The sequence below is a fragment of the Mesocricetus auratus genome, unplaced genomic scaffold, assembly GCF_017639785.1.
Source record: "Mesocricetus auratus isolate SY011 unplaced genomic scaffold, BCM_Maur_2.0 Super-Scaffold_100010, whole genome shotgun sequence".
NCBI classification, from domain to species: Eukaryota; Metazoa; Chordata; class Mammalia; order Rodentia; family Cricetidae; genus Mesocricetus; species Mesocricetus auratus.
Window position 1 is genome coordinate 1919892 of NW_024429194.1, and position 25748 is coordinate 1945639.

The following is a 25748-nucleotide window of genomic DNA, read 5'->3' on the forward strand; positions in this document are numbered from 1 at the left end:
TTAAACCAAGACCTTTTCAGACACACAAAAGGTAAAACGACTGATAACTGGAAAATCTGTACTTAAAAAAAGTTAAAGGATGAGAACCATGTGAAAGGAAAAACCGATCAAATAGAACCCTGGAGTCTGTATAATGGTAGCACATGCCTGTGAGATCATGTATGAAAGAAAGGAAGGAGGGAGGGAGGGAGGAAAAGATAAGAAGGTGAATAAACACAGAAAGCTTTTCTTTCAGAGGGTTGGAGAGGTGGCTCAGTGGTTAAGAACACTGCTCTCTCAGAGGACCTGGGTTTGATTCCCAGAACCCACATGATGGTTCACACCATGTCTAACTCCAGTTCTAGGGGATCCAGTGCCCTCTCTGTCTGACCGTACCAGGCACACACAAAGTGCACTTACATGTAGCAGGCAAGACACTCATAGACATAAACATGAATACATTTTTTAAATAATTTTTTCTAACTCCTTGAAAGATAGATGACTATTCAAGGTCAGCATGATATACTGTACAGTTTATGGTCTATACACAATTACAATGTGGGCCAACATAGCACTGAGAAAGGGAAAAGGTGGGCTGAGAAAAGACGCACATCGTAAATATCATATATTAAAACCTAAAACGAAGAACGATAGCTAATGACATAATGCAAATAAAGTGGGATAACTAAAAAATGTTCCAGTCCAAAGAAAAGAGCAAATAAGAAAAAACTGGTTAATAAATAAAAATATGCACACATCTACACAAACCCATATGGCTTACACAAACTTTAAAAAAAGCGCAGATGAATCGTTACTAATCGACAGAAGCATCTACATGAATAAACCACAGAGTAAGTGTACTGACAAAAGAAAACATGATGGGGATGCTCTTGTGTTTCTCTTATTGGTGGATGAATAAAACACTGGTTGGCCAGTAGCCAGGCAGGAAGTATAGGCGGAGCTACCAGACGAGGAGAATTCTGGGGAGAGGACTCGGGGAGAAGCTGCCAGGGAGACGCCATGTAGCTGAGGAAGGAGTAACAGGTATGATACAACCCTTCTCAGGTAAGGTAAGACCACGTGGAAATACTTAGATTAATAGAAATGTGTTAAAAATTAAGAGAGAGCAAGCCAGTAAGATGCCTAAGCCACCGGCCAAACAGTTTATAGATCAATACAAGTCTGTGTGTGTTTATTTGGGGCTAATCGGCTGCGGGACCAGGCGGAACAGAAACATTGACTACAGAAACAAAGATAAGTATGATCTTGTTTATGAAACGTGGACAAGGCAAACTGTAATGTCAGGAAGCAGGCCAGAGATGACCTGGAGATGGGGGAGGGGTGGAAGGAGGAACCGCTGGAAGAACATGACAGGGTCTTGGGGTGGTGGGCATGTCTGCTGTTTTGATCACGGCAGTGAGGTCACATGTGCACACACATGAGGCTTATCAAATGGTATGCTGACATATGCACAGTTCATCCATGACAACTGCACCACAATGTGTCTTTTAAAATTAAATGTGACTCTTTGGGACCGGAAGTGTATAGTTCAAAACGTAAAGCGTGCTCTTGACCTTCATACAAGGCCCTGGGCTCAATCCTCAGCCCCACCCTGCAAGATTCTTTGATAAGTTATTTCAGCTTCTATCCTGTCCCAAAGCTTGGCAAGCAGTAATGTATGCTTTTACAAGCAAAGCTAAACTGCACAGCAAGACATCAGCAGCGGCTTCTGGAGAGGCGAGAGTTCTTACCAGCAGGTTCCTCTTCCGTGACAATGATCTGTCCGGTCCAGGGTGCTGAAGGGCGACCTACACAGGACAAGAGTAAGAGTCGCATGTTCACACACGTGCTTCTGACTCTGGATGAGTTAGTCAAATGGGCTCTATTTCTGACACGCCCTCCTAATGCATCTTTGTCAACATGTATAAGGTATAGGGGAAGCACGGCCCCTGCCGGAACCTAGAGCCTCCCTGGACTGAGTTGAATTTTCTGCAGTTCTACTTATACAAGATAAGTGGGCAGCCTGTGCTCATGCTGCTCAGTATACGACCCCCAAACATGTAGGCTTTCTCAGTCCTTCTTCGGAGACCAGAACAACACATCGAGGCCAGTCATGGGCCCAGTAGTTCTCTATCTCTCATGGGGGGGGGCGATCAGAGGAGACAAGAGGCAGATTAGACAGGAGAGCTGAATGAGGCAAACCTTTCCTGTTGTGTTTTGGAAAGTGTTGCTCATGGGAAGTCAGCTTAGATCATGAGTAAGGAAGATGGAAGAGAAAGGTGTAATTTAAAGAAGAGCTCCATTCTATGGCCCTGAAAGCATGAAAAAGAGAATGGTGGGTGGGAAAGATGGTAAAGGTGCCTGCTGACAAGCCTGATGACGTGAGTTCAATCCCTGAGACCCACACAGTGGACGGAGACAACCAACTCTTGCCAGCTGGTTGTCCTCCGGCTTCCACATGAACACTGTGGCAATGCATGCATGCCCAAATTCACACACACACACACACACACACACACACACACACACACACACACACACACACAGAGAGAGAGAGAGAGAGAGAGAGAGAGAGAGAGAGAGAGGATAGATGATACATAGATGGTAGGTACATAGATGATAGATGATACATAGACAAAAGATAGATAATAGACAGGTGAGAGAGAGAGAGAAAGAGAGACAGAGACAGAGACAGAGAGATAGATATTAGATTGTCCAGGAAAGAAAGAATGATTCTATCTTGCTTTACTTGGGGGACTTTTCATTTGAGTCTGCAGGAAACAAGAAGGTAGCAAAGAAGACGATGTGTTTCCCATTCACAAAAATCTTATTTTTACTGGAATTCTTAAAGGGGAGTAGAAGAAAACATGAGATAGAATTGACTAATCTAACAGGATGTAAGTCTGAATGTGATGCTATTTTCCTTGGAGCTTTGTGATGACACTAAAAGTCACTGAGGGAAAGAAAAAAACTGTAAACTCAGAATGGACCTGTGATCATCCACATGAATTACCTCCTACTCCCTGGGGTATCTGATAGCATCCAGAAACATCTTTGATTACAACTGGAAAATAATACGGCGGGCATGCAGTAGGCAGATGCAAGGTCTGTCCGTAAGCATCCTGTGTGCATATTCCCTCAGCTAACAACTGCTGGCCTGAGGTGTGACGAGGGCTACCGGGACAGAATGAAATGTCAATAACTAGGGATTCCTATGATGCCATTTTATGATCCCTTGTATTGGAGATGTCATAGGGGTTCCCATTGAAGGCATAATTTATGTACCTTGGTTTTGCCATTCAGGCTCAGAAGACAAACAGATAAAAGTATTATTTTTTAGAGACTTTTTAGATTACATTTTAATTATGTGTGTGTGTGTGTGTGTGTGTGTGCGCGCGCACGTGCGCACGTGCACTGGGTATGTGTGGGTGCATGTGACTGCACACAGGCCACAGAGTACATATGGAGGTCAGAGGACCGCTGTAGGAGTTAGCACTCTCCTTCCACCATGTGGGTCCTGGGCACTGAACTCAGATACCCTTACCTGCTGCACCATCTTGACAGTTCAAGATTATTTTATGTTACCTAAATGATGTAAATTTGTTCTTTAATCAACATGGAGAAGCCTGAACAAAGAATTCAAGGTCAGGAAATTCACTCTGAGCCATAAATCCAGTTATATTTGGACTACACTAATAATGTGAATAAAAAAAATGACCTTGGGGCTATTTGTTCCCAAATTTCATTCCATACCTAACATTTAGAACACAGATTAGCAAGATACGCTTTTATGAGTGATTTTTAAATGATAAGATAAAGTGATGTTCTTTTACAAGCCCCCCCCAAATCAAAAGCAAATAAATTTTATGTTCTTGAACTCACCAGACCACAGGATTTTCTAATCACAGAGATGGCTTTTTCTTGCCTCCCTCTAGTGGACAGAACAGGAATTGCTTGCAGTGACACTTGGTGACTTTTTTTTTTCTTTTAAGGCCCAGGAAAGATAAAGAGAAATGAAGAGGGCTTACTTTTAAGTCTAGCTTTCTCAGCTGGGTCCAGAGCAGCCACGGGCGCAGAAACTCGAGACGGCAGGCCTATTCCAGTTTTGTTCACAGCTCGCACTCGGAATATGTAGGAACGACCCTCTATCAAACCAGTGACTGGAAACCGAGCAAACTTCACAGGTGTGTCGTTGCATTGAGACCAGCTCTCTGTGCCCACCTCACACCTGAAGGGGGAGAGGGATCAGCAGGAGGTCACACTGAGTGTGGCTAAGTGATGAGGGCCAAGGCACAAGTTCACTGTCGCTTCTGATCTTCCCCGTGACAAAACGTGCAGCACCTGCATGGCTTGCTAGGTCTAGACTTCAGACGCTCAGTTGCGCTCAAGTTCAACGTGCCCTTTATATTTTTCTTTTAAAATTCCAAGTATTCATTAGAGAGAGAGAGGGAGGGAGGCAGGGAGAGAGGCAGAGAGGGAAGCAGGGAGAGAGGCAAGGAGGGAGGGAAGGAGAGATGTTTCTCTTCTATCATGTGGGGTACAAGCACCCACCTTTACTCACTAAGACATCTCACCAGCCAACAGTTTGTCTTTTTTAACACAAAGAGTAAAGCCTCAGGCCTTCCCTGGACAAACAGCTGGGGGGGGGATCTTGTGTGCCAAGAGGAAGGGGTAGGGATGAGGGTAAGAAAATCATGCAGGCATCCAGAACCCTTTTCGTTTTGTTTATGAATGTGTAGGGGTGTCTTGCCTACATGTATGTCTGTGCGTGGTACCTGTCAAGGTAACGTCTCCTTGCTGGTGTGTGGTTTGGGCCAGCTCTTTCTGTCTTGCAAACAGCAAGGCCTGTCTAGGATGGTTACTGGTAAACACATGCAGTGTTTAGAACCATGCCATAGCAAATATTAAATATTAGGCACTGTGTGCTTACTTGTAAAGAGAAGAACAGCGTGCAAAGTTGTCTGTAATCGTCCATGGAGTCTGCAGATCCCTTGGACATTTGTCAAAGACAACAGAGCAGACTGGCAGTAAGGAAGGAACTTGTGTAAGCCTCCACATTCATCAGAAGTGAGTGGAGCTTCCCGCCTACTTCGTGTCGACTGTTAAACGGTATGGACTGATTACAAACATCTTTCTGGAAGGCACTGAGCACAATGGACCCACTTTTACTTACTGTTCTGAATATGAGGTTTAATATGCTGACATAGATCATCTAACTGTTTCCAGAGACAAAAACAAGAGGAATTAGGACAACTATGGCTTTAAGAGAAACTAAGTCACAGGATCGCATACTTGGGCCAATCATCTGAATTTGTTGCTTGTATTACCCAAACCTAGTAGATATGAATGTGTAAAACCCACAAATCTTGGGATCCATAAGTTCTGCAGATGGCAACTCACAAGGGCTTGCAGGTTAGCATGTAGGCTAACACTGTGAATTTTTGTCACTATCTCTTATGTAACATGGATAACTTGAAGCTACATTGTATGGTGTAAGGAATGCATTTGTATTCCTAAAATCAGCACTCTTAAATAACTGCCATAGTAGGAATACAAATGATAAGTATATTGAATATCAGTTATTTCACTTCTACAATGGCCTCTGCTATTAAGTTTCCAAAGACACCGAACGCTTGCCAAGTTAGTGGCATAGTTGGTTATCAAATTCAAAGAATTTATGTAAATAAGTAGGTATTAATATGTATGCATATATACACATATATATTAAACACTTATGGAGAAAGAAAGGGAGAGGAGGCAAAAACCAGGAGAGAAAGCATTTTGCCTAGAAATAATGGGAGGAATGAAGTGCACATCTGTATGTCCACAGAACTCGGACTGAGGTTAGGCCAAGCACTTACTTATCAATAAAGTATCCCAGGATAGGGCTCCCTCCATCCACAGCTGGCTGCTTCCAAGAGATGATGATGTAATCTTTGTTAGCATCCAAAGACACCACATCCAAGGGCGCTGCCGGGGCTCCTTCAATCTCTGCATCAGCATCTGTGGAGGTAAGGCATCCTGTTAAACGCTCACGCAGCCTCTCCCAGCTTGGCAGACTGAGGTCAGGTGCACACATTTCCTACAAATCACAGTAGCTATGTATTTGGCCTCATAGAGCAAGCTTCAAATCTTATAATTAATTTGTTTACCAATATAACAAGGCGCATTTTTTAACTTTTGGGGAAAGAGAATTATGTTAGATAATAAATAGGGCTATGAGAAGAATCCATGGATTTTTGTCTCCTTACCCTTGCTTCCCAAAGTATTCCAAAAATACTGTTAGGGAGATATCAAATTGGTGACTCATGCCAGAAAGTCTGTTCTTAAGACATTGGTTGGGCAATGGTACTAAATCTCTGGCAGACTCCCAAAGAGACAAACATCCCCTGCCCCATGTTACCTGATTGCACGTGTAAGAAAAAAAAAAAACATGGAGCTTATAAAGTGGGCATTGTCCTTTGAAGACTGCTTTGGCCAAATGTGATGGTTACTGATGTCTATTTGACTGCATGAAGGAGATTGCTACAGTGCATCTGAGTACATCTGTGCACGTGTCCCAAGACCATTAGATCATGACAGCCCCAGCCTAATCAGTGGTTTAACCCAGGGCTAGTTTAACAACTGAATACATGATTGGTGAGTAGGGAGACTGGAAAAATGGGATTGGCTGGATGAAGCAGGTCAGTACGACACGTGTTTAAAGGGTATGTCTTTCTCCTGGCTCCTTCTTGCTGCCACCTCCTTCTTCCAAGCTGACATAAGTTTACAGGTCTGTTCCACCCAGTCTGCCGCACAAGTGTCTCACCACATGCCCTGGAATATGGAGCCTACCATGGGCTGAAACATGATACTGTCAACTAAAGTAAATCCTGAAACAGAGCCTGGCAGATAGAAGAACAAAAATAAAAACAAAACAAAACAATCCAAATTCAACACACATAATGAGTATTCCAAAACTGGGGACACTTAGGAAAAGAACTCTGACACAGTACCCACATCTGAGTTTAGTAAAAGTCTACAATAACACAGGAAACAGGGCATTGACTGTTTATGAAGTAAGATCTGAGACTGTGAGCCCTCCCCTTACTCCCCAGGCACAGCTAATTAATGAATCAGAAGAAAATGAAATGATAATATACCATCATAGCCTTTAAGTGAGAATTATTAAAGCCAGCGGTAAGTCTGGGGGAAGGGCCCACACTGCCAACAGCCCTTTCATAAACAGAATTGGTTAGGAGAGCCTGGGACACATGGGAGCCACTTACCCAGGAGAAAACATTCCTGGCAACTGAAGAAACAATCTTTTCCTATGATCGATCTACACTTCTGCAACTCTCGTGAGTATTTTAGACATTGGCAGACTTCTGGGTTTTATGTTAGTAGGTTTGCATTACTTGTCAAGAGTTCATATTCTTGGATTTTGGACATTCTTTTTCATGCCCCACAAACCATGAGGGCATGTTCTCTGTGTAAATGTCGTCTCCGGCAGACACGCTAAAGGAGAAAGATACCAACATGGCCAGATGTAGAATCCTGTTTCGTGCTATGAAACAGGAAACACGTGCTTTCCTGGAAGCACTTCCCTCTCCTCAGGGGCTTTGTGAGCAGGGTGGGGACAGTGATGTTGCCGACGGGAGGAAGATCAGGGTAAGAGCGCAGTGGTGATGCTGACGCTGGTGAGCCAGGTACCAGGAGAGGCGCCTGCCTCTAGAGGGACAGCTGGCAACAACACAGACACATCCTTGTGTTAAAGGCCTGTGACTCCACACGCACACACTGACGGAGTGACTCCCATGCAGTCTAGTTAGCTGAACAGCCACTGTATCTGTGCAATACAAAGCAGGGGCACACCGTAGCAGACCACGGAAGACAGGAGGTGTCCAGAGAGCTGCGAGCCAGCATTTTTTGTAACACAGTTTGTAAGATGCCATTGGGGGATGGGCTTGATGATCTATTTAGTTATTTATGTATTCATTCACTCATTCATTCGTTTGTTCATTCATCCACTCACGGCCACCTGAGGACCACAGCCTCCATGTGCTGACCCTGAAGAAACACTTCCCAGAAAAGTCTGCCGCAATGACACAGGTCTCTTCTTAATCATAGCTGATTCCCAAGCCCCACTTGACCAGCTGTTCCAGAAAAAGCAAAGGTTCACTTTAGTAGTTCTTAATTCAAAATACCACAAGAACAACCACTAATTTAGCTGCGGACAATGTCTTCCTGTATTATCTTAGACTTTTACTAAACTTGGGTGTGGGTATTGTTCCAGGGTTGGTTCCCTATGTTCCCTTCTAGCTTTATGGCAGTTGATACAAGGTGGAATCATTTGGGAAGAGGGACTCTCAATTAAGAAAACGCCTCTACTAGATTGGCAAGTCCGTCGTGCATTTTCTTTTTCTTTATTATTATTATTATTATTATTATTGGTTTTTATGAGACAGGGTTTCTCTGTATTGTTTTGGAGGCTATTGGTCCAGCCTGGCCTCGAACTCACAGAGATCCGCCTGCCTCTACCTCCCGAGTGCTGGGATTAAAGGCGTGTGCCACCACCGCCCCAGCATTTTCTTAATGAGTGACTGGAAGGAAGGGCCCTGGGTTGGTGGTTCTGGGCTCTACAAGAAAGCAGGACTATGAGGAGCAAGCTATGAGGAGCAAGCCAATAAGTAGGACCCCTAAGAATGCCTCTGCATCAACTCTTCCCTTCATGTTCCTGCCTCAGCTTCCCTCAGCGATGGGTTTGTGAGTTGTAAGCTGAAGTAAATTCTGTGTTGCTTTTGGTCACGGCGCTTTTCATCACAGAAATAGAAACCCTAACTAAGACAGTACTAAACACAAAAGTTAAAAATAAATATTTTTTCTTGTTCTCAAGAAGGTGCAGCACACACTGTGGGGAGCCAAGCATGCTGGGAATGTCAGCAACACAACTGTGGAGTGCTCTCACACATGCCTGGCTTCCAGCAGCTGCTGCTGTACCGATCTGGCCACGGCGCCCACACAGCCAACATTTACCACTCCCGAGCATCTGTCTTTCCCAACCTCCAAGTAGCTGAACTTTTTGTAGGCTCATAAGCTGGGTCACAGATGAGCCTGCTACTCATTACAGTTTGGCCTCAGACACAGGCAAAGAATAATCTTCTCTAAAACATTTTCTTATTGTTTATATTATTATAAAGGTACCACAGGACTATAAAATAAACGATAATCAGGAAGGTTAGAATCTCCTTTAACTCTATAACTCAAAATAATGACGACAGACATACTGGCCTAAGCCTTTCTAGATTTTATTTTTATAAACTAAAAGATGATTTTTTTATATGTGTCTTGTTTTATAGCTTAGGCTGGCCTCAAAACCATGGTGACTGTCCTGCTTCACCTCTCATGTGCAAGGATTACAGTCATATGTGACCCCACCTGACTAAATACAATTATTTTTGTAAATAGTCTGGGTCATGACCTTTATGAAATCTGCCTTTTTTTTCTTGATACGTTCCAGCTAAGTACAGGTATACATCATTAATTTTCATTGCTATGTAGTATTTTGTTGTTTATGTGGGGCATGAACTTTTTATATTTATTCTTATATATTTGTGCCTCCTTATTAAAAGTATACATATATACATATATAATACTATTCTCATATTGATGAACAACTGGATCTCTCCAGATTTCTGTAACATCTGTCTTCACCTTTGCCCACACTGTCCTGGAACTAGAGAAGTTTGACTACGTGCTTTAAATAAACACCCCCAGGGACTCTGAACCAATTCACAGTCACAGAAGAACCTGTTCCTTCACTCTCCTACCCTGGTAGAGTTGTTTTTATTATGTGTGTGTATGTATGTATGTGTGGTTGTGTGCAGGTGTCTACGTGTGTAGGCATTCCTATGTGCACACATGTACGGAGACCGGAATTCAAGGGGTGGTGTCTTCCTTGGTTGCTCTTCACCTTGCTTTTTGAGACAGTGTCTCACAAAACCAGGAGTCTGTGGAGTCAGCTACAGAGGTGAGAGGTCTCTGAGGTTAGAGTTTCAGGGATCCACCTGTCTCTGCCCCAGCCCTCAGCCCTCAGCCCTCTGCCCTTCAATGCTTAGGTTATAGATGTATGTGGTTGCACCTGGCTTTTACATGGGTGCTGGGGTTGGATGTGTGTGCAGCAGGCACTGAGCTATTTCCTCAGCCCCCACAGGGGAGTATTAAAATCTTGTTATCTTTGCAGTATGGTAGGTAAAGCATCACCTGTCTGCAGTTTAGAGTGCTTTGGTTGCTGGTAACAATTTTTCATGTATTTGCTTGCCATTTGCAATTCTTCCGTGTGTTCGAGTGCACACATGCGTGCACATGCTTGTGTAAGGGAGGGATTCAAGTAGAACAGAGAGAGTATGTAATGAATGTTGATATTGTGATTTATGATGACAACTTAAGTGGCTCTTCTTTTTTATTGTTTGTTTGTAACACCTATATTTTTACAATAAACATATTACCTGGATAATGGAAACCTGTCCAAATGCGCTCAGCTCTGCAGTGTTTCTATAGAACATGGTATTTTACCTACTGACCATGCTGATGTAGAAGCTACCTTGTATGCAGTAAAAAATACCAGAACCCCCCCAAAAAATGTCCTTTAGTAGCATCTCACACCTCCATGGGAAAAGTTTAAAAACACGTAACATATCATTGGAAATGTTTTGTAGTTCTGAAACAGATCGCATGAATGTGTCATATGATCCAACAATTCAACACGTGGGTATGTACTAAAGACAAATGAAAAAACTGTCCCATAAACATGAGCATGAGTACTGATAGTGCTAGCACCCTTAAAAACACTGAACAGTAGGGACAGTCCTGCTGCCTATCAACTGGTGGATACACACATGACATGAGGCACAGCTACACATTGGAATACTAGGCTAGCAACAAAAAGGAACAGGCTACCATATGTATTATGACATAAGTGAGCAAATGTATTTACAAACATCCGAGTGTGCAGTTAATGTGGGAGAACTTTATGTGTGTTTGTATATAAATAGAGATGTTTCAAGACTCTAAAACACATCATTTCAGATCAATAAAGGATGAAACTGAGTGGCAGTATGTTTACTCTGCACATGTAAGTCACTGAGCTTCACAACAGTGCAACAGTAGTAGTAGTAATATGAAAAACAAGCTTTTCTAAAAGTTGTCAAGCTCACAGTACAATTGCTGAAATCTTCATTTTTTTTTATCTCTTCCAGTTATCTACTCAATCCTGTAATATTAACATTGGATCAATTTTAGCATCTTTCCATTTCTTTCATTTGTATTGGTATATGGAATTTAAACGTTGTCCCCTGAAGTTCTCGGCATCTGGAGTCAGTCATGTGATGTCTCATCCAAATCTGGCAGAGACACAGTTGTAGGTGAGGCATGACAAGTGCAGAGGAGCCCGGCCAGGCCAGGGCTCCCAAAACATAGCTAGAGACATTTTCCAGTTGGTTGAGATGAGACACTAAGAGGGGAAGGGAAGACTTTGCAAATCCAGCCATTATTAGCCTAGCTGATGCAGGTTGTTGGGCTAACCTAACTTCTGGATGAGTCCCAGTGAGCCTGTTCCCATAGCAACCTTTATAAAGGCTGCTTCCTCCATCCCCTCAGCAATACCTGACTTTGCCCACAATGTTTCTGTGGAGAAGACACCCTGACATGTTTCCCAGAAGTTACAGATGTTCATACATCTTTTATCTGCTGCTAGTTCATGACCAAATCTAGTGATCATTTGTCATTGTTCAATATGGATTTGATACATCATAGTGACTGACCCAGAACTCATTCTTCCTGCTTCCGCTGGGTGTTATGAGCACTAAGTGTTGGTGGGAAACACATGGGCCATCCTTGGTGAGTGCTGTATGTGAAATATACAAGATATTTGCTCACCAAACAGAAATGAGCAGTCCCTCCAGCCCCCACTTCTCTCCTTTATTCCTCTTAGCCTGGAATGATGACCTGGGACAACAGCATGAAATAATATGTATGATACTACATGATCATACTGAGCAGAGCCAACAGGACCACCATCTGACTCTGAAGTGACAGGCTGAGCCAAAAGGCCAGGAAGTGAGAAACTGATGGACGTAGGAGGGGACGTCTTTAGTGGCTATCTCATCTCCGCAGCCCAGCCAGCACTCTAACTAAATCTTAGCTGAGGCACCAGAAGACATGTGTCCTAAATGCCTATTGGGGTCTGTGAGCCCTTATGAGGCCCCTGGTGAGAACAGTGCAATGCTTTTATTTTTAATTAAATTTTGTGGTGTGTCCGTGCATATGTGAAGGTGTGTGCTGATGTGTGTCTGTGTTGTAAGCAATATGCAGTCATGTGCTGATGTATGTATTGTATGCATGTGGCAGGAGTGTACTGATGTGTGTGTGTGTGTGTGTGTGTGTGTGTGTGTGTGTGTGTGTGTACACATGTGCAGGTATGTGCTGGTGTGTGTGTGTGTGTGTGTGTGTGTGTGTGTGTGTGTGTGTGTTGTATGCATGTGGCAGGTGTGTGCTGATGTGTGTATAGACCAGAGGCTGATGTTGGCCATCTTCCTTGACCAATCTCCATCCTATTTTTTGAGACAAGGTCTCTAACACAATCTGGAGCTGGCAGATTCAGCAAGACTGGCCGGGCAACAAGCCCCACAGACCCTCTTACCAGTGTCTCCCCAATGCTGGAGATATAGGTAGGAGCGATCACCTGGGTGCTAGAGATTGGAACTGTGGTCCTCCAACTGCTTGCCTAGCAAGCAGTTCACCAGCTGAGCTATCTCCTGAACCCAGTAAGAATAGTGCTTTAAAATTCATAAAAGACATGACATTTCAGAAGGAATCAATTACACAGCTAGTGGGAGTCTTTGCTCTTATTATAAAGGCACATGCATGGCAGCTACGGTTCCATCTCCATCGAAATGCCTATGGGTTAGTTTTTCTACTTAGTACATGAGAGATAAAAATTAGTAAATCATCTATATTGTTTGTACTTTCAATTGTCTGTGTATTCTGATGACCTCTACCCTTTCTGACTGCAGAGACTGCTCTTCCCAGACAACATCTGAAGCTCAGCGACAACAACCTATCCATTTCCATAGCAGGACCTGGACATGCAGACCAAGCATCCTGCAAACGCCCCCCCCCCCTGGCCCATGCCACCTGTTCTGGGTTATCAGGGAGGATGTTTTTGATGACTCTTCACCTTACTAAGACATGATGTTAGTGCTGACAGTGGCCTTGGTGTTTCTAGTGTGGTTGTATGTTGTGCCTTTTGCCAGGTCTTACCTCGAACAAAGACATATGCGCTGTATTGTTCATAATACTCTCCCATTCGCACGCGGATTGTGTAGAGGCCTTCGTCTTCCTTGTTGAGGTGAGAGAATGTGAGTGTTGCCCGGTCTCCACTCCACTGCGTTTGGACCCATTGTGACTGAGAAACGGGTGACCCTAGAAATGTAAAAAACGAGCTAATTCACTCCACTGTGTTTGGACCCATTGTGACGGAGAAACGAGTGCTCCTAGAAATGTAAAAAATGAGCGAATTCACTGGCTTTACCTTCCTTTAGCTTCCATTCTTCCCCACTCCACACCTCTCCCTCTCTCCTTTCTTCCACACTGAAAGTCCCTTGGCTCTTAGAACTGTCCAGATCTTTACGCCATTCTGGTGTGTTTAATACTAGGGAAAATACTAGACAGAAGTGAGGGGCTCCCCGGCAGACACATAATTTGTAACACCTGACAAAATTAAAATTCAAAGCTCTTTGTTCAGAGAGCAGAGAAGCTCAAAGTGTTTAGTTCTGCCTCTGTGCTAGCTGGTTCACGTCAACTGGACACAGGCTAGCGTCATCTGAAAGGAGGGAGCCTCGGTTGAGAGAATGACTCTGTGAGATCTAGCATAGGGCATTTTCTTTCTTTTTTTAATACATTTTATTTAAATTAAAAACAATCTTATTTTATATATCAATCCCAGTTCCCTCTCCCTCCCGTGCTCCCAAGCCTCCCACTGCCCCATCCCATCCCCCATCCACTCCCCAGGGAGGGTGAGGTCTTCTATGAGGGATCATCAAAATCTGTCAAGTCATTTGGGGCAGGGCCTAGGCCCTCCCCTGTGTATCTAGGCTAAGAGAGTATCCCTCATGGGAAATGGGCTCCTAAAGTCAGTTCCTGCACTAGGGATACATCCTGGTTCCACTGCCAGAGGCCCCATAGACTGCCCAGTGTTCCTAGCTGACACCCATGTTTAGGGGGCCTGGTTTGGTCCTATGTTGGTTCCCCAGCTGTCAGACTGGGGTCCATGAGGTCCCGCTTGCTCAGGTCAGGTTTTTCTCCAGTTGCTGATGGAAGCAGAAGCAGAGATCCACAGCCAAGCACTGAGCCAAACTCCTGGAATCCAGTTTCAGAGAGGGAAGAGTGACAAACAAAGGGGTCAAGACCACACTGGGCATTTTCTTAAATAGTGATTGATGGGGAAGTTTACAGATAAAATGAGGGGCTTCAGCGATGGCTCGCTCAGTGGTTAAGAACACTAGCTGCTTCGCCAGAGGACTTGAGTTCAATTCCTAGAACCCACATGGTGGCTCACAACCATCTGTAACTCCAGTTCTGGGGAACCTAATGGCCTCCTCTGTCAGGGCATACAAAAAAAGCACAGACATACATCCAGGCAAAACATCCATACACATAAAAATTTTAAAAAGGGATAAAATGATATGAATGTCATAGCATTGAACCCAGCTTAGGTAGCCTTCCAGAGCCGTCCTGTGTGATGGCACTGTTTATGTTCCCAAAAAAATCAGTCCCAGAAAATATAAAACAAACACAAACAAGATTAATTTTTATCTATCTTGTATCTGGTTTTGTACAAATTTACACATTCCATGTGAAGAATATATTTACCATAAACTTTTAATTTATAAAGAGACTGTCACATTAACGTAAGACTACTAGCTAAGCAGTGGTGGTGCACACCTTTAGTCCCAGCACTCAGGAGGCAGAAACAAGTAGATCTCTGAGTCTGAAGCCAGCTTGGTCTACAGAGTGAGTGCCAGGACAGTCAGAGCTATACAGAGAGACCCTGTCTCAGAAAACCAAAACAGAAAAAAGAATTACTAACGTCTGACTTGCTTCTGAAAATTTACTCTGCTGATTAATTAATAATATTAGCACTTAATTGTTTCCTGGGGTTATATATTTTTTAAGTTTTATATAACTCTTATAAATGATGTCCATAAGAAAAAATACTTTATCAAATAACCTAGCTTACAAAGTAAATATACAGGTTTTTAATAATTTACTACTCATATTACTTGGTGACAAGGAAATCTTACCTTCAAAAATATATTTTAGCTGGGCATAGAGGTGCATGCCTTTAATCCCAACATTGGGGAGGCAGAGGCAGTCCTCTCTCTGAGTTTGAAGCCAGACTGCTCTACATAGTGAGTTCCAGGACAGCCAGTGATACACAGTGTGACCCTGTCTCAGGGAATAGACAAACATGGTACACACACACACACACACACACACGGTGTCATTATTTTGAAATGTATGTTAAAAACTTAGCACAGCAGAATGCTATCTTCAGCTTACAGGCTATTGCTAGCTCTAATCTGCAACTGGCCCACATGCATTTTTCATTAAGAAGCAAATAAGAAAGACTTGCCGTTTCTATACCACTGGACCTCCGGCTGGAACTGTTTAATTTCAGGAGTGATGACTACACGACAGCCCAGACTCATCGTCTCTCCTTCTCTCCCAAAAGACACATCAAACTTGTCATCAAAGTGGATCTCAAACTTGGAAGCATAACCGTAAGGGGTCACAGCAACTGCATACAACAGAAACAAAGACCAGTCATGTGTCTCTTCAAAGGGAGACAGCTGCAATAAGAAAGCAGACCAAATTAAGTTCTACATAAGAACATATGCATACAGCATTTGCATAAAAACTCTTACCTCACTGATCATATAAGTTAAATGTCTATATTATTATTATTGGAACACAATTTAAAGGGTCACATGTAAAGTCTTAAATGTAAACTAAAACATCATCTAGCCTAGGCTTTCTTAGCTATAATATATGGGTGGTTTTTTGTTTTTGTTTTTGTGTTTTTGGTTTCTCTGTATTGTTTTGGAGGCTGTCCTGGAACTCGCTCTGTAGACCAGGCTGGCCTCGAACTCACAGAGATCCGCCTGCCTCTGCCTCCTGAGTGCTGGGAATGAAGGCATGCGCCACCAATGCCCAGCAATATATGAGGATTTTAATCTTAGATTTTTAGATAAATTCTACTGCTTATACTCTTTGGATAAAACAGTTCTATTAGTTACTCAAATGCTTTTCAGAAAGTTACTTCATTTTCTCTTACGAATGACCTATATAAAGTATTATAAGAAACATCAATAGGAAAATACTCGAAGTTTAAAATATAACTTCTCAAAGATTATTCTTAGAAGTACTTATAGATTGAGCAAATGTCTGCATCATGATCAGCTCTCCTGGATCAGGAAAGAAATGGCTACACATAGACAGGTTACCTGACGTGCCAGGCAATTCACATGAGGCACACAGTCTATTCCTTGCAACAACTTGACAGCAAAGTCATTAGAGAAACTCATAAAGATCATAGACAGCTAATGCCATGACTTCACAAGCCTATAACTGCCAAAGTCTAATGCTTGAGTCCTTTCTTGTTATATTTTTGTCTGTCTCAGGGCCTTGAAATATTATCTTGAAAATGCAATCTATCCTTTGTTAAGTTCAATTTTGTCAGATATTATAAGTATTTAATAGCTATCAGTGCGGATATGCCCATGATGATTCTATCAGGTAAGTATCCTTACGTTCTCCACGGAAGAAACTGTTGTGTGGGACTCCTGGCTATGGCTAGATGTCTGCCCACACTCACCCACGGAACTTTCCAGAGCTTTCCTTCCAACCCGTATTGGCAGGCAACCACTAGTCAACGGGGAAATAGCTTCTCTTTGAAGAATATCTCCTGTCTGCCTGATTTCTATGTAATAATATCCCAATGAAACCCAAGACAATTGACTGGATCAGATCCTGCACAGCCTTCAGAGGCTACATGGTTCTGGGGCTGCCTCGCAGGGGTGCAAAGGAGAGTTATAAGGAAGTTGTTTATCAGCCCTGAAGTCCAAAACCAACTGGAAATGCACAGGCTCTAACTTCTCCATATGCAGCATTGAGCTGGACATCAGAGACTGCCTCGGTACTCAGTGGGAAATTGGTTATAACAACCAGGAGACAAAGCAGGCCACTGTCACTTCTGCGGGCCTGTGTCTCGTGTGTTTTCCATCTGGGGGAAATGGTAGTATCTGGGAAACCTGTGAGCCAAATCCAGACTGCTTCCTATTTAGTATCATTCAGGATGGGTTTCATTTTTACATTTTTTGATAGTTGGAAAAGATAAAAATCTAATATGATGTGTGGGAAGTCATAGGAAATCCAAATGTCAATGTCCACATTTATGGTTTTACTGGGATCCAGCTGTGCACACTCATTTACCTACCACCTACAGAGGTGTTTGCATTTGGTATGTTAGGAACAGAGGCACTAAGCCAGGAGGCAATCAGAAGATGCTTTGGAAGAAACAGAGTTAAGCTGGGCTTTTAGAACCTGGCTTGAAAGAGAAGAAGACAAAAGAAGAAATTTGGCCTTGGGACCGAGCAGGATAAAGTTGGAGGATTGGGAAATGATAAATCAGGGGAATTACGGAGACTGTGGGAGCTGTGCTATGATTTCAGAATTACTGATGTGCTGGAGAAAGAGCATGTCCATGCATTATCCCCTCCATGGGACTCATAGCAGGGACTATAACTTTGAAGTTTGGAACCATTCGTGAAGTCAAGGAGTAGATCATCTACAGATACTCAACCAGTTAAGTGGAAGACCAAACCAGAAGCAAGTATTAGTGTTAATTATTTTCAGAACCACTAATCATGATTTTTTTTTTTTTTGGTTTTTCAAGACAGGGTTTCTCTGTGGCTTTGGAGGCTGTCCTGGAACTTGCTCTGTAGACCAGGCTGGCCTCGAACTCACAGAGATCCGCCTGCCTCTGCCTCCCGAGTGCTGGGATTAAACTAATCATGATTTAACGTGTAGAGATTAAGTGTGGGCTGGACTGTCCTTTTCAGTCTGAGCACACGATCAGATTAACAAACACAAACAGGCTACTTTTAAAATAGAAAGAACAAACCAATTAAACAGAATAGCAACCAAAGAATTAAAAAAAAAACTAACTATGGCTGGGTAGTGGGTATTATGCCCATCCTGGCAAGGACTAATGCTAGCTAGCATCATTAGTGTTGTGAATTTATGTCATCACTTTAAAAATCACGTTGCTTCCCTGAGCATTACTGTACCACACCTTACATAAAGATGACATGTAGCTGTTAAACTTACAGCTGAGAGGCATGGACGCTCCAGCATGGAGGCGAAATTCGTCCAGTTCCCCCTTGTATCCTAGAGAAGAAAAGAGAACACATGTGAGCTACTTGGTAATTGCCTGATTTATTTATATATATATATATATATATATATATATATATATATATATATATAAAACAGGAAGGAGTTTTAAATCCACTTTGAATAAAGCAAAGGCAAACCTACTCTTCACCACGACCGAGGCATATGCCGAGAGCTCTCCTTGAACATTCATCGCTGAGGCCCGGTACTGAGCTGTGTCTTCAAAGTCACACCTGCAGAAACACGTGGAAATGAGTGATCACAGTGGTGACTCCTTGCAACTGTTGGTTGTTTTGTCAAGAAACTCTTTGCTAACACAACAGATTGCAAACCAGTGGCCCACACGTGGGTCTTTAGGACTCTTGATGAAGGGACTATCTCTGTTCCTGTGGGACATCTTAAAGTCCAAGTTATTTACTAAAGTTCACATGGCAGTAGGGCAGGAAGAGAACATCTACTGTGACCCGAACCTTGGTTCATTTAAAATGCCAAACAAACAGTTAGCCAGGTACTGAGGCTATAAATTACACAGCAGATAACTGCCACTCATGTAGCTCTTAGTGTGCAATGACCCTGGGTGTGTATGTTCCGTGTTGCCCTGTCCCAGGAGGTGGCTTTCAGTCTGGTGGCATCAGGATGACAGGGAACACAAAGAAGCAACTTCCCATGATAATTTCCCACAGCCTCGCAGAGGCACAAACCTGCCCAAGGCTGGTCTTTATGCCTTTCCGTGTTCTAGTTTCAAAACACAAGCGGCGTCACACTTTGGTTCTGCTGGTGTCTGGGTTCCACTTGGAGTCCCAGCTCACAGTAGAACGCAGGTACTATCTGGGGGTTTCTTAGGTTAGAGAGAGAGGGGTGCCTCACAGAGATGGCACAACAGAAGAGCGCTCTCGCAGAAGTCAGGCTGTTTTGTGTCTAGCTAGTCACACGACCTCCCATGTTCTTCCTTGTTTCTCGGGTTTAGTTTAGCTTCACTTGCGATACACTTGTGTCTTGCGGAAATGAAAGACATCAGACTCCAGGAAGGGAAACACAATTTACCTTCCTCGGAGATATTTAATTGTAAAAGCAAGCACTTTTAAAAGGCTCACTGCTGCTCCAGCAGAAATGATACCACTTCAGATCAGAGCTTGGAGAATGTCAGAGATGCTGGGTTCTGTCCCAAGCCCAATTTCTACTGAGCCAACTCTTCTTTTGGGGAGAAAGCTGTGAGGATGATCAACACCGGCTCCTTTACAGCTCCGCACATGGGTCTTGATGGAACCAAAATGGTAGGCACTTGTTTACTCTTGCAACCACATAACCAGGTTTGCACTTCAAACCATCTTGGGAAACTCCATACATCTTTTATGACTTGGCACCTTTCATAGAGCTTCCATTTCAAATTTTGCTTAACTCTGAAACATACCAATGTCTGTCTTGATTCACCCAGGCAAATTGAGAAAGCCCACAACATCCCATAGTTTCTGGTGAGCTGGCAGAAAGGACATTCTCTTAGTCTATCCCGCACTCAGGGACACCTATCCTAGCCTCTATGCCTTTTGCTGATTAAAAATAAAAGAACACAGTACTGTGGGTTTGGAATTCTGTAGTGATACCAACATAGAAATGCCTACTTAAGCAACTATCTTCTTAATAACTTCTATGGGAGTTCCAGGACAGCCTCCAAAACAATACAGAGAAACCCTGTCTTGAAAAAACCAAAAAAAAAAAATTTCTATGGGATATGCTCCTATATGTGGGTTAAATAAAAACATACATACTCGCTTTATCATCTTTTATGAAATTCAAATATGAGATGGCATTAGGAGGAACTGTATGCAGGGCAGACTTAAAAGCCTGATCAAGAGAAACGTACAGAACAACCACTGTGAGATAAACCTGCACTGGGACCAGGAAGAGGGCAGATTTTGTCTGACTGTGACCTGGAGTGATGAGGTGGTTCCCTAGGTGGCTTCTGGGTGGCACATACAAGCGGTGATGCTCTCTTACTTGTTGATCTCGAGAGTATGCATTCCATATCGACTTTCAATGATGTACTTTCCCGGGTTTGCATGGACATCTATAGGCACCTGGTTTTTATACCTGAAAGATAATAGAAACAAGATGACTAGATTAAATAATAATTAACTGCACGATCTCCCCCTCCCTCTCACACACACACAATCACTGTTCCTGTAGATACACCTGTTAAGTAAAGTTCAACAACTCCATATATTGAAAAAAATGCAAGTTACCTGAGCTTAATTAATTCACTAGCAACTACAATAAAATTTCCCAAAGTGCTTTCTCCTCTTCCTTAAAATTGACAGGAAAAATGAACCAGTCACAAGTTGTATGCATCTCATGTACAAAATGATAATGAAAAAAAAAACAAGTTATGAAATGGTAAACAGGGTAGCGATTGGTCTACACAAGGTAGAAAAACAGAATAGCTCATTGATGCTGCTGGCGATCAGGACAGTGATTTCCTGAGGTGGGCACAGGACATGAAGGAGGTGTCTTGGGTGCTGGACATGCTTGGGCTCCATTTGGGTGCTGGTTACACGGGTGGGTACAGTCCAATAAACACTCACCCAAACTCTCCCTTTATATATGACATACACTTCTTTGTATGGACATTATACTTCAACAACAACCACAAAACAAAGTTGACTACTACTAACACAGCAGAGTGAAAGCTTTGTGTTAGGGTTCTTGTTATTGGCCATCTCTGGGGGAGCAAAGCAAAATATCCCTCCTACTAGCATTCTCCCATGTTATCCTTAAACACAGCGCCATTATGTTGAAATGTCATTTTCGCAACTGACTTGTTTTTTGTCGTAAGTAAGCATGGTTTTTGCCTTAGAATAACTTCAAACCATGAAAGGAAACTTCCAACTGTCCCGTTCCCGTTTGCAGCTTGCTTCCCTCAGGAGGGAGCCCACGCAGAACGGCTTCTCCATGAGGCTCAGACTTCCATTCTGTAAGTGGTACTGGTCTCAGGTTCTCGATAGTTGGTGCTCTGGTGCCACATGAAGCGAATCCCTTAAACTTCATTTTTGCTTAAAAAGCAGGAGGAGGAGGAGAAGCAGAGGGGGTCCCTTACTTCCCTTTCAGTAGCCTGCTTCATGCACGCCTTGCCAGTAAAACTACTGTAACTAGTAAGCATGGGTGGCAGTGGAGTCCCGTCTCCCTGTATACACAGCAGCATCAGTAAATCTAGTCCTCACAACCACCAATGAGATGACACTATTTAACCTCGATTCCCAAGGAAGAGACCAGGGTGCAGAGACATCAAGGAACTCATCCAGGCTTAGCAGAGCTAGGCTTTGAACCAGGGCCCTGGCTCCTGACTTGTGGCATTCCCATTTTTTAGTTGTTCTCTATGTAGCTGCATGTCATTTCTCTAGACTTTTCCAAATGGATACAAGCGGCACAAGAGAAAGATACTGGCTTCAGTTAACTGTTTCACCTTAACTTTGTCCTCAGATTCATGTTTTAGAAGGGTTGGTCCCCAATGTTGTAGCATGATATGGTATCAAGACCTTTAGTCGGGAAGGCGTTGGGCACGGGTGGCCTTATGGTGTTTTGCTAATTCCAAGGTAATGAGTTACTGTAAAAGAGCAGGCCTTCTCTGGCTTCTCTGTCAAGGTGTGATTCTACCCTGCTCCCTGATATGTTCGCTTACCGTGATTCCATTTGCAGTGATGTGGCACTGTCAAGAGGCACCCTCATAAGAGTTGACACCACGCTGTGTTAGGTAAATCTGCCTTTTTGTAGGTAACCTTAGGTGTTCTGATATAGAAATGGAGAGCTAATATAATTCCTAAGGCACACTGCATTTTTCTTCTTTTCATGTGTGTATGCGTATGCATGATGTTAAGAGCATGCCTCTGTGTGTTCACATATATGTGTGTTCTGGTGCATGTGAATATAGAAACCTGAAGTTGAAATCAGCAATTTTTCTCAGTTGCTCTTCTAATCTTCTTCCTCTCAATCAAAAAAACAAAACAAAACAAAAAACCAACCAAACAAACAAACAAACCAGAGCTCAACAATACAACTAGTCTAGTAGCCAGCTTGCTCTGGGGAGTCCTGTCTTCTGAAGCTAAAACTACAGGCGAGCCACCATGCCCACCTGACATTTATGTGGGTCCTGGGGGAATCTGAACCCTGGTTCTCTTGCTTGCCTGGTAGGCACCACTTCCCCAGCCCCGACATATTTCTATTGATGCTATCACTCTCCCTTTCTACCTAGTTATGTTGTCAAAACTCAGGTCAGATGCCAAGTATTCAGTACTCCTCTTTACAAGTCTTCAAAATTATGAACTAGTCTCATCTCTTTGAATAATGGTTACTCTGCTAAATACAACAATTATCAAAACTATTGTTGGGGGACAGTAAGATAGCTCTGTGGTAAAGGAACTTGCCACCGAGCCTAATGATGACCAGAGTTTGATCCCTAGAACCCACATGTTGGAAGGAGAGGAACCAACTCCCCCAAGTTTTCCTCTGATGTCCCCACACGTGCCATACACAAACCCTCCCGCAAGCACATGCACACATACTAAACAAAGTTAATTTTCAAAGTTATGGTTGGGATAGTGAAAAGGACTACCAGCCTACAATCCACACCTCCAGAGAAGCTAGGAAACAAGGAGGACCATAAGAGAGACATACACAGTCCCCCAGTGAAGCAGAAAGGGACAAGAACCCCTGAACAAATGGGGAGTAGGGGGAAAGGGGTAGGGATGTAGGAGAAAGAGGAGGAGAGAAGAGGAGGGGGAGGAGAACATGAAGGATCAGGAAGATTGAGTGGGGAGAGGAAGAGAGGAGAGCAAGAAAAAAGACACATCAATAGAGGGAGCCACTATAGGTTTAAAGAGAAATCTGGCACTAGAGAATTATACAGAGATCCAAAAGGATGACCCCAATTAGGACCCTAAGCAATAGTGGAGAGGCTACCTTAAATGCCCATCCCCTATAATGAGAATGATGACTACCTTAAATGCCATCCTAGAGCTGATGGAAGCAGAAGCAGAGATCCACAGTCACTGGAACCCAGTTTCAGAGAGGGAGGAGTGATGAACAAAGGGGTCAAGACCATGCTGGGAAAACCCACAGAATCACCTGACCTGAGCAACTGGGAACTCATGAACCCCAGCCTGACAGTTGGGGAACCAACATAGGATTGAACCAGGCCCCCTGAACGTGGGTGTCAGTTAGCACTGGGCAGTCTATGGAACCAGGATGTATCCCTAGTGCAGGAACAGACTTCGGGAGCCCATTTCCCATGAGGGATACTCTCTTAGCCTAGATACACAGGGGAAGGCCTAGGCTCTGCCCCAAATGACTTGACAGATTTTGATGATCCCTCATGGGAGGCCTCATCCTCCCTGGGAAGTGGATGGGGGGGAGGCCTTTGGGATGATGGGAGGGAGAGGAAACTGGGATTTATATGTAAAGTAAGATTGTTTCCAATTTAAATAAAATTTATATAATAAAGTTACGGTTGAGTTACGGTCTCCTGTCGAGCTGCTAGACATTTGATGATGAGGAACTATGTGTATGCTTGATATACATTTTCTTTTCTTTTATTCCCACTCCTGAGGAAGTCATGAGCATACTGCAGATCAGCGTTGGTTAAGATGACAGAGCAGAATTGCTGTGTGATAAAATGGTTAAATTATACCTTCACACTTTTTCATAAAGACGTCAAATTCTGGAAAATGCATACCTCGTGCTGTAGACGATTTTAAGTGAGTGCACATGAGTAAGTCGAGGCTTTCAGAGTCCTGTTTCCCTCAGGTCTGAAATGAGGAGGACTGTTCCACCCCAAGAGTCACAGCGGATAGCAGGTGTGATGTGTGACCCTCTCCCTCCTCACAGTGCTGCCTTTCTGCCTCTCTAAAGCCCGGAAGTGGCTCCAGGCAGTCAGTCGTTTCAACACAGTCTGACAGTCAGGACTGTGTGATCAGGGACAGCTGTCTGCAACTCTGAATCTCAGACTCTCCTGTCTTCACGGGGAAGGGGTGAGACGAGGCTGAGCCCCCTTTTGCTTGCTTGCTTGTTTTTTTCACACGCTGGAGGGTTCTCAGCAGTTCTTTTCCAGCGGCAAGGGGAGCACTGTGCCACTGAGCACCGTGGCATGGGCTGCCCGACCAAGTGACTGAGTGACTCTTGGGCTGGCTTCTAGTCAACAATGCTGTTCATGCCCCTATAAAGTTTGAGTTAAAGTGTTATTTTGCAGCTCCCAAAGTTGTGTCACTCTTCCTGCTACTCGACTTAGCACCTTTACTCTTTCCCAGCTAAACATTCACAGCTCTCCTAAAGTGACCACCTGCCAAAGGAAACCGGTTTAAAATACACAACACTTGACCACGGGACCTCACAGAATTCACCATGTCAGAAAAAACACGAAAACAAAAACAACTCTGAGCTAAAGCAGTACAAAAGGACTAAGCCAGAAAGAGGTTTTTGTCTATTCTGCAGGGAATGTCTGCTATGTATGAGGCACTCAAGTTCTGGGTCACTTGAGACTGGCTGTCTTCGGTATTAAGTCAGAATGGGACGGAGGGAGTTTGGCCTGCCCCCCTCCTCCCAACTTCACAGATTGTTGCTTCTGGAAAGTGGAATTCCAAACTAGCTAGTCATCAGCTAGCTGTGGAGAGTAATCTCCACCCTGGGATTGTTTCCAAAGGCTTGCTTAAATGCTTCGTGTGGATGCCACTTTCCTTACCTTTCATGTAGGCACTAACTAATTGGTTTTTGTGGGGGGTGTTTCTGAGATAACACTCTACTGTCCCATGACCTTGTCCATTTAGTGTATAAAACATACTTCATCCTTAACACACCTATGCAGCCAATGGCAGAGCTAATGCTGATGACGAGGGGGGATAGGGAGAGCTCCTTGGTGGGGTGAAATCCAGTGCGACAAGAAGGCTCTGTGGTCCTTTTTCTGTCATGGTGCCACACAAATTGAAATGACCTTGAACATGTTAAATTTCACCAGAAATGGGAACGCTGGTGAGAATCCAACTTAAAGAAACAGCTGCTACCCACTGTAAAACCCATTATCTGGGTCTACAGAGTTGGCTCAGTGGTTAAGAGCAGAAACCAGTTAATTCTAGCTGTTGTATATAGACCACACCAAGTTTTTCCTTTTACGAATAACATTTTTTGAGAAAAGGTCTCATGTTTCCCAGCCTGGCCTTGAGCTCCTTACGTAACTGAGGCTGACTCTGTACTTCCTGTTCCCTGCTTCTATCTCCTTTGTGGTGGGGTTACGG

General features: G+C 43.5%; 1 protein-coding gene across 1 annotated transcript in view; it reads right to left on the reverse strand.

The window, feature by feature from the left end:
• Window positions 1-25748, reverse strand: part of Myom1 (myomesin 1) — a 104986-nt gene that overhangs the window by 57583 nt on the left and 21655 nt on the right. Inside the window, 8 exon segments of the mRNA XM_040752834.1 lie at window positions 1731-1787; window positions 4008-4207; window positions 5841-5982; window positions 13279-13440; window positions 15653-15817; window positions 18409-18468; window positions 18619-18707; window positions 20470-20562. Coding sequence (XP_040608768.1) covers window positions 1731-1787; window positions 4008-4207; window positions 5841-5982; window positions 13279-13440; window positions 15653-15817; window positions 18409-18468; window positions 18619-18707; window positions 20470-20562 — 968 coding nt within the window.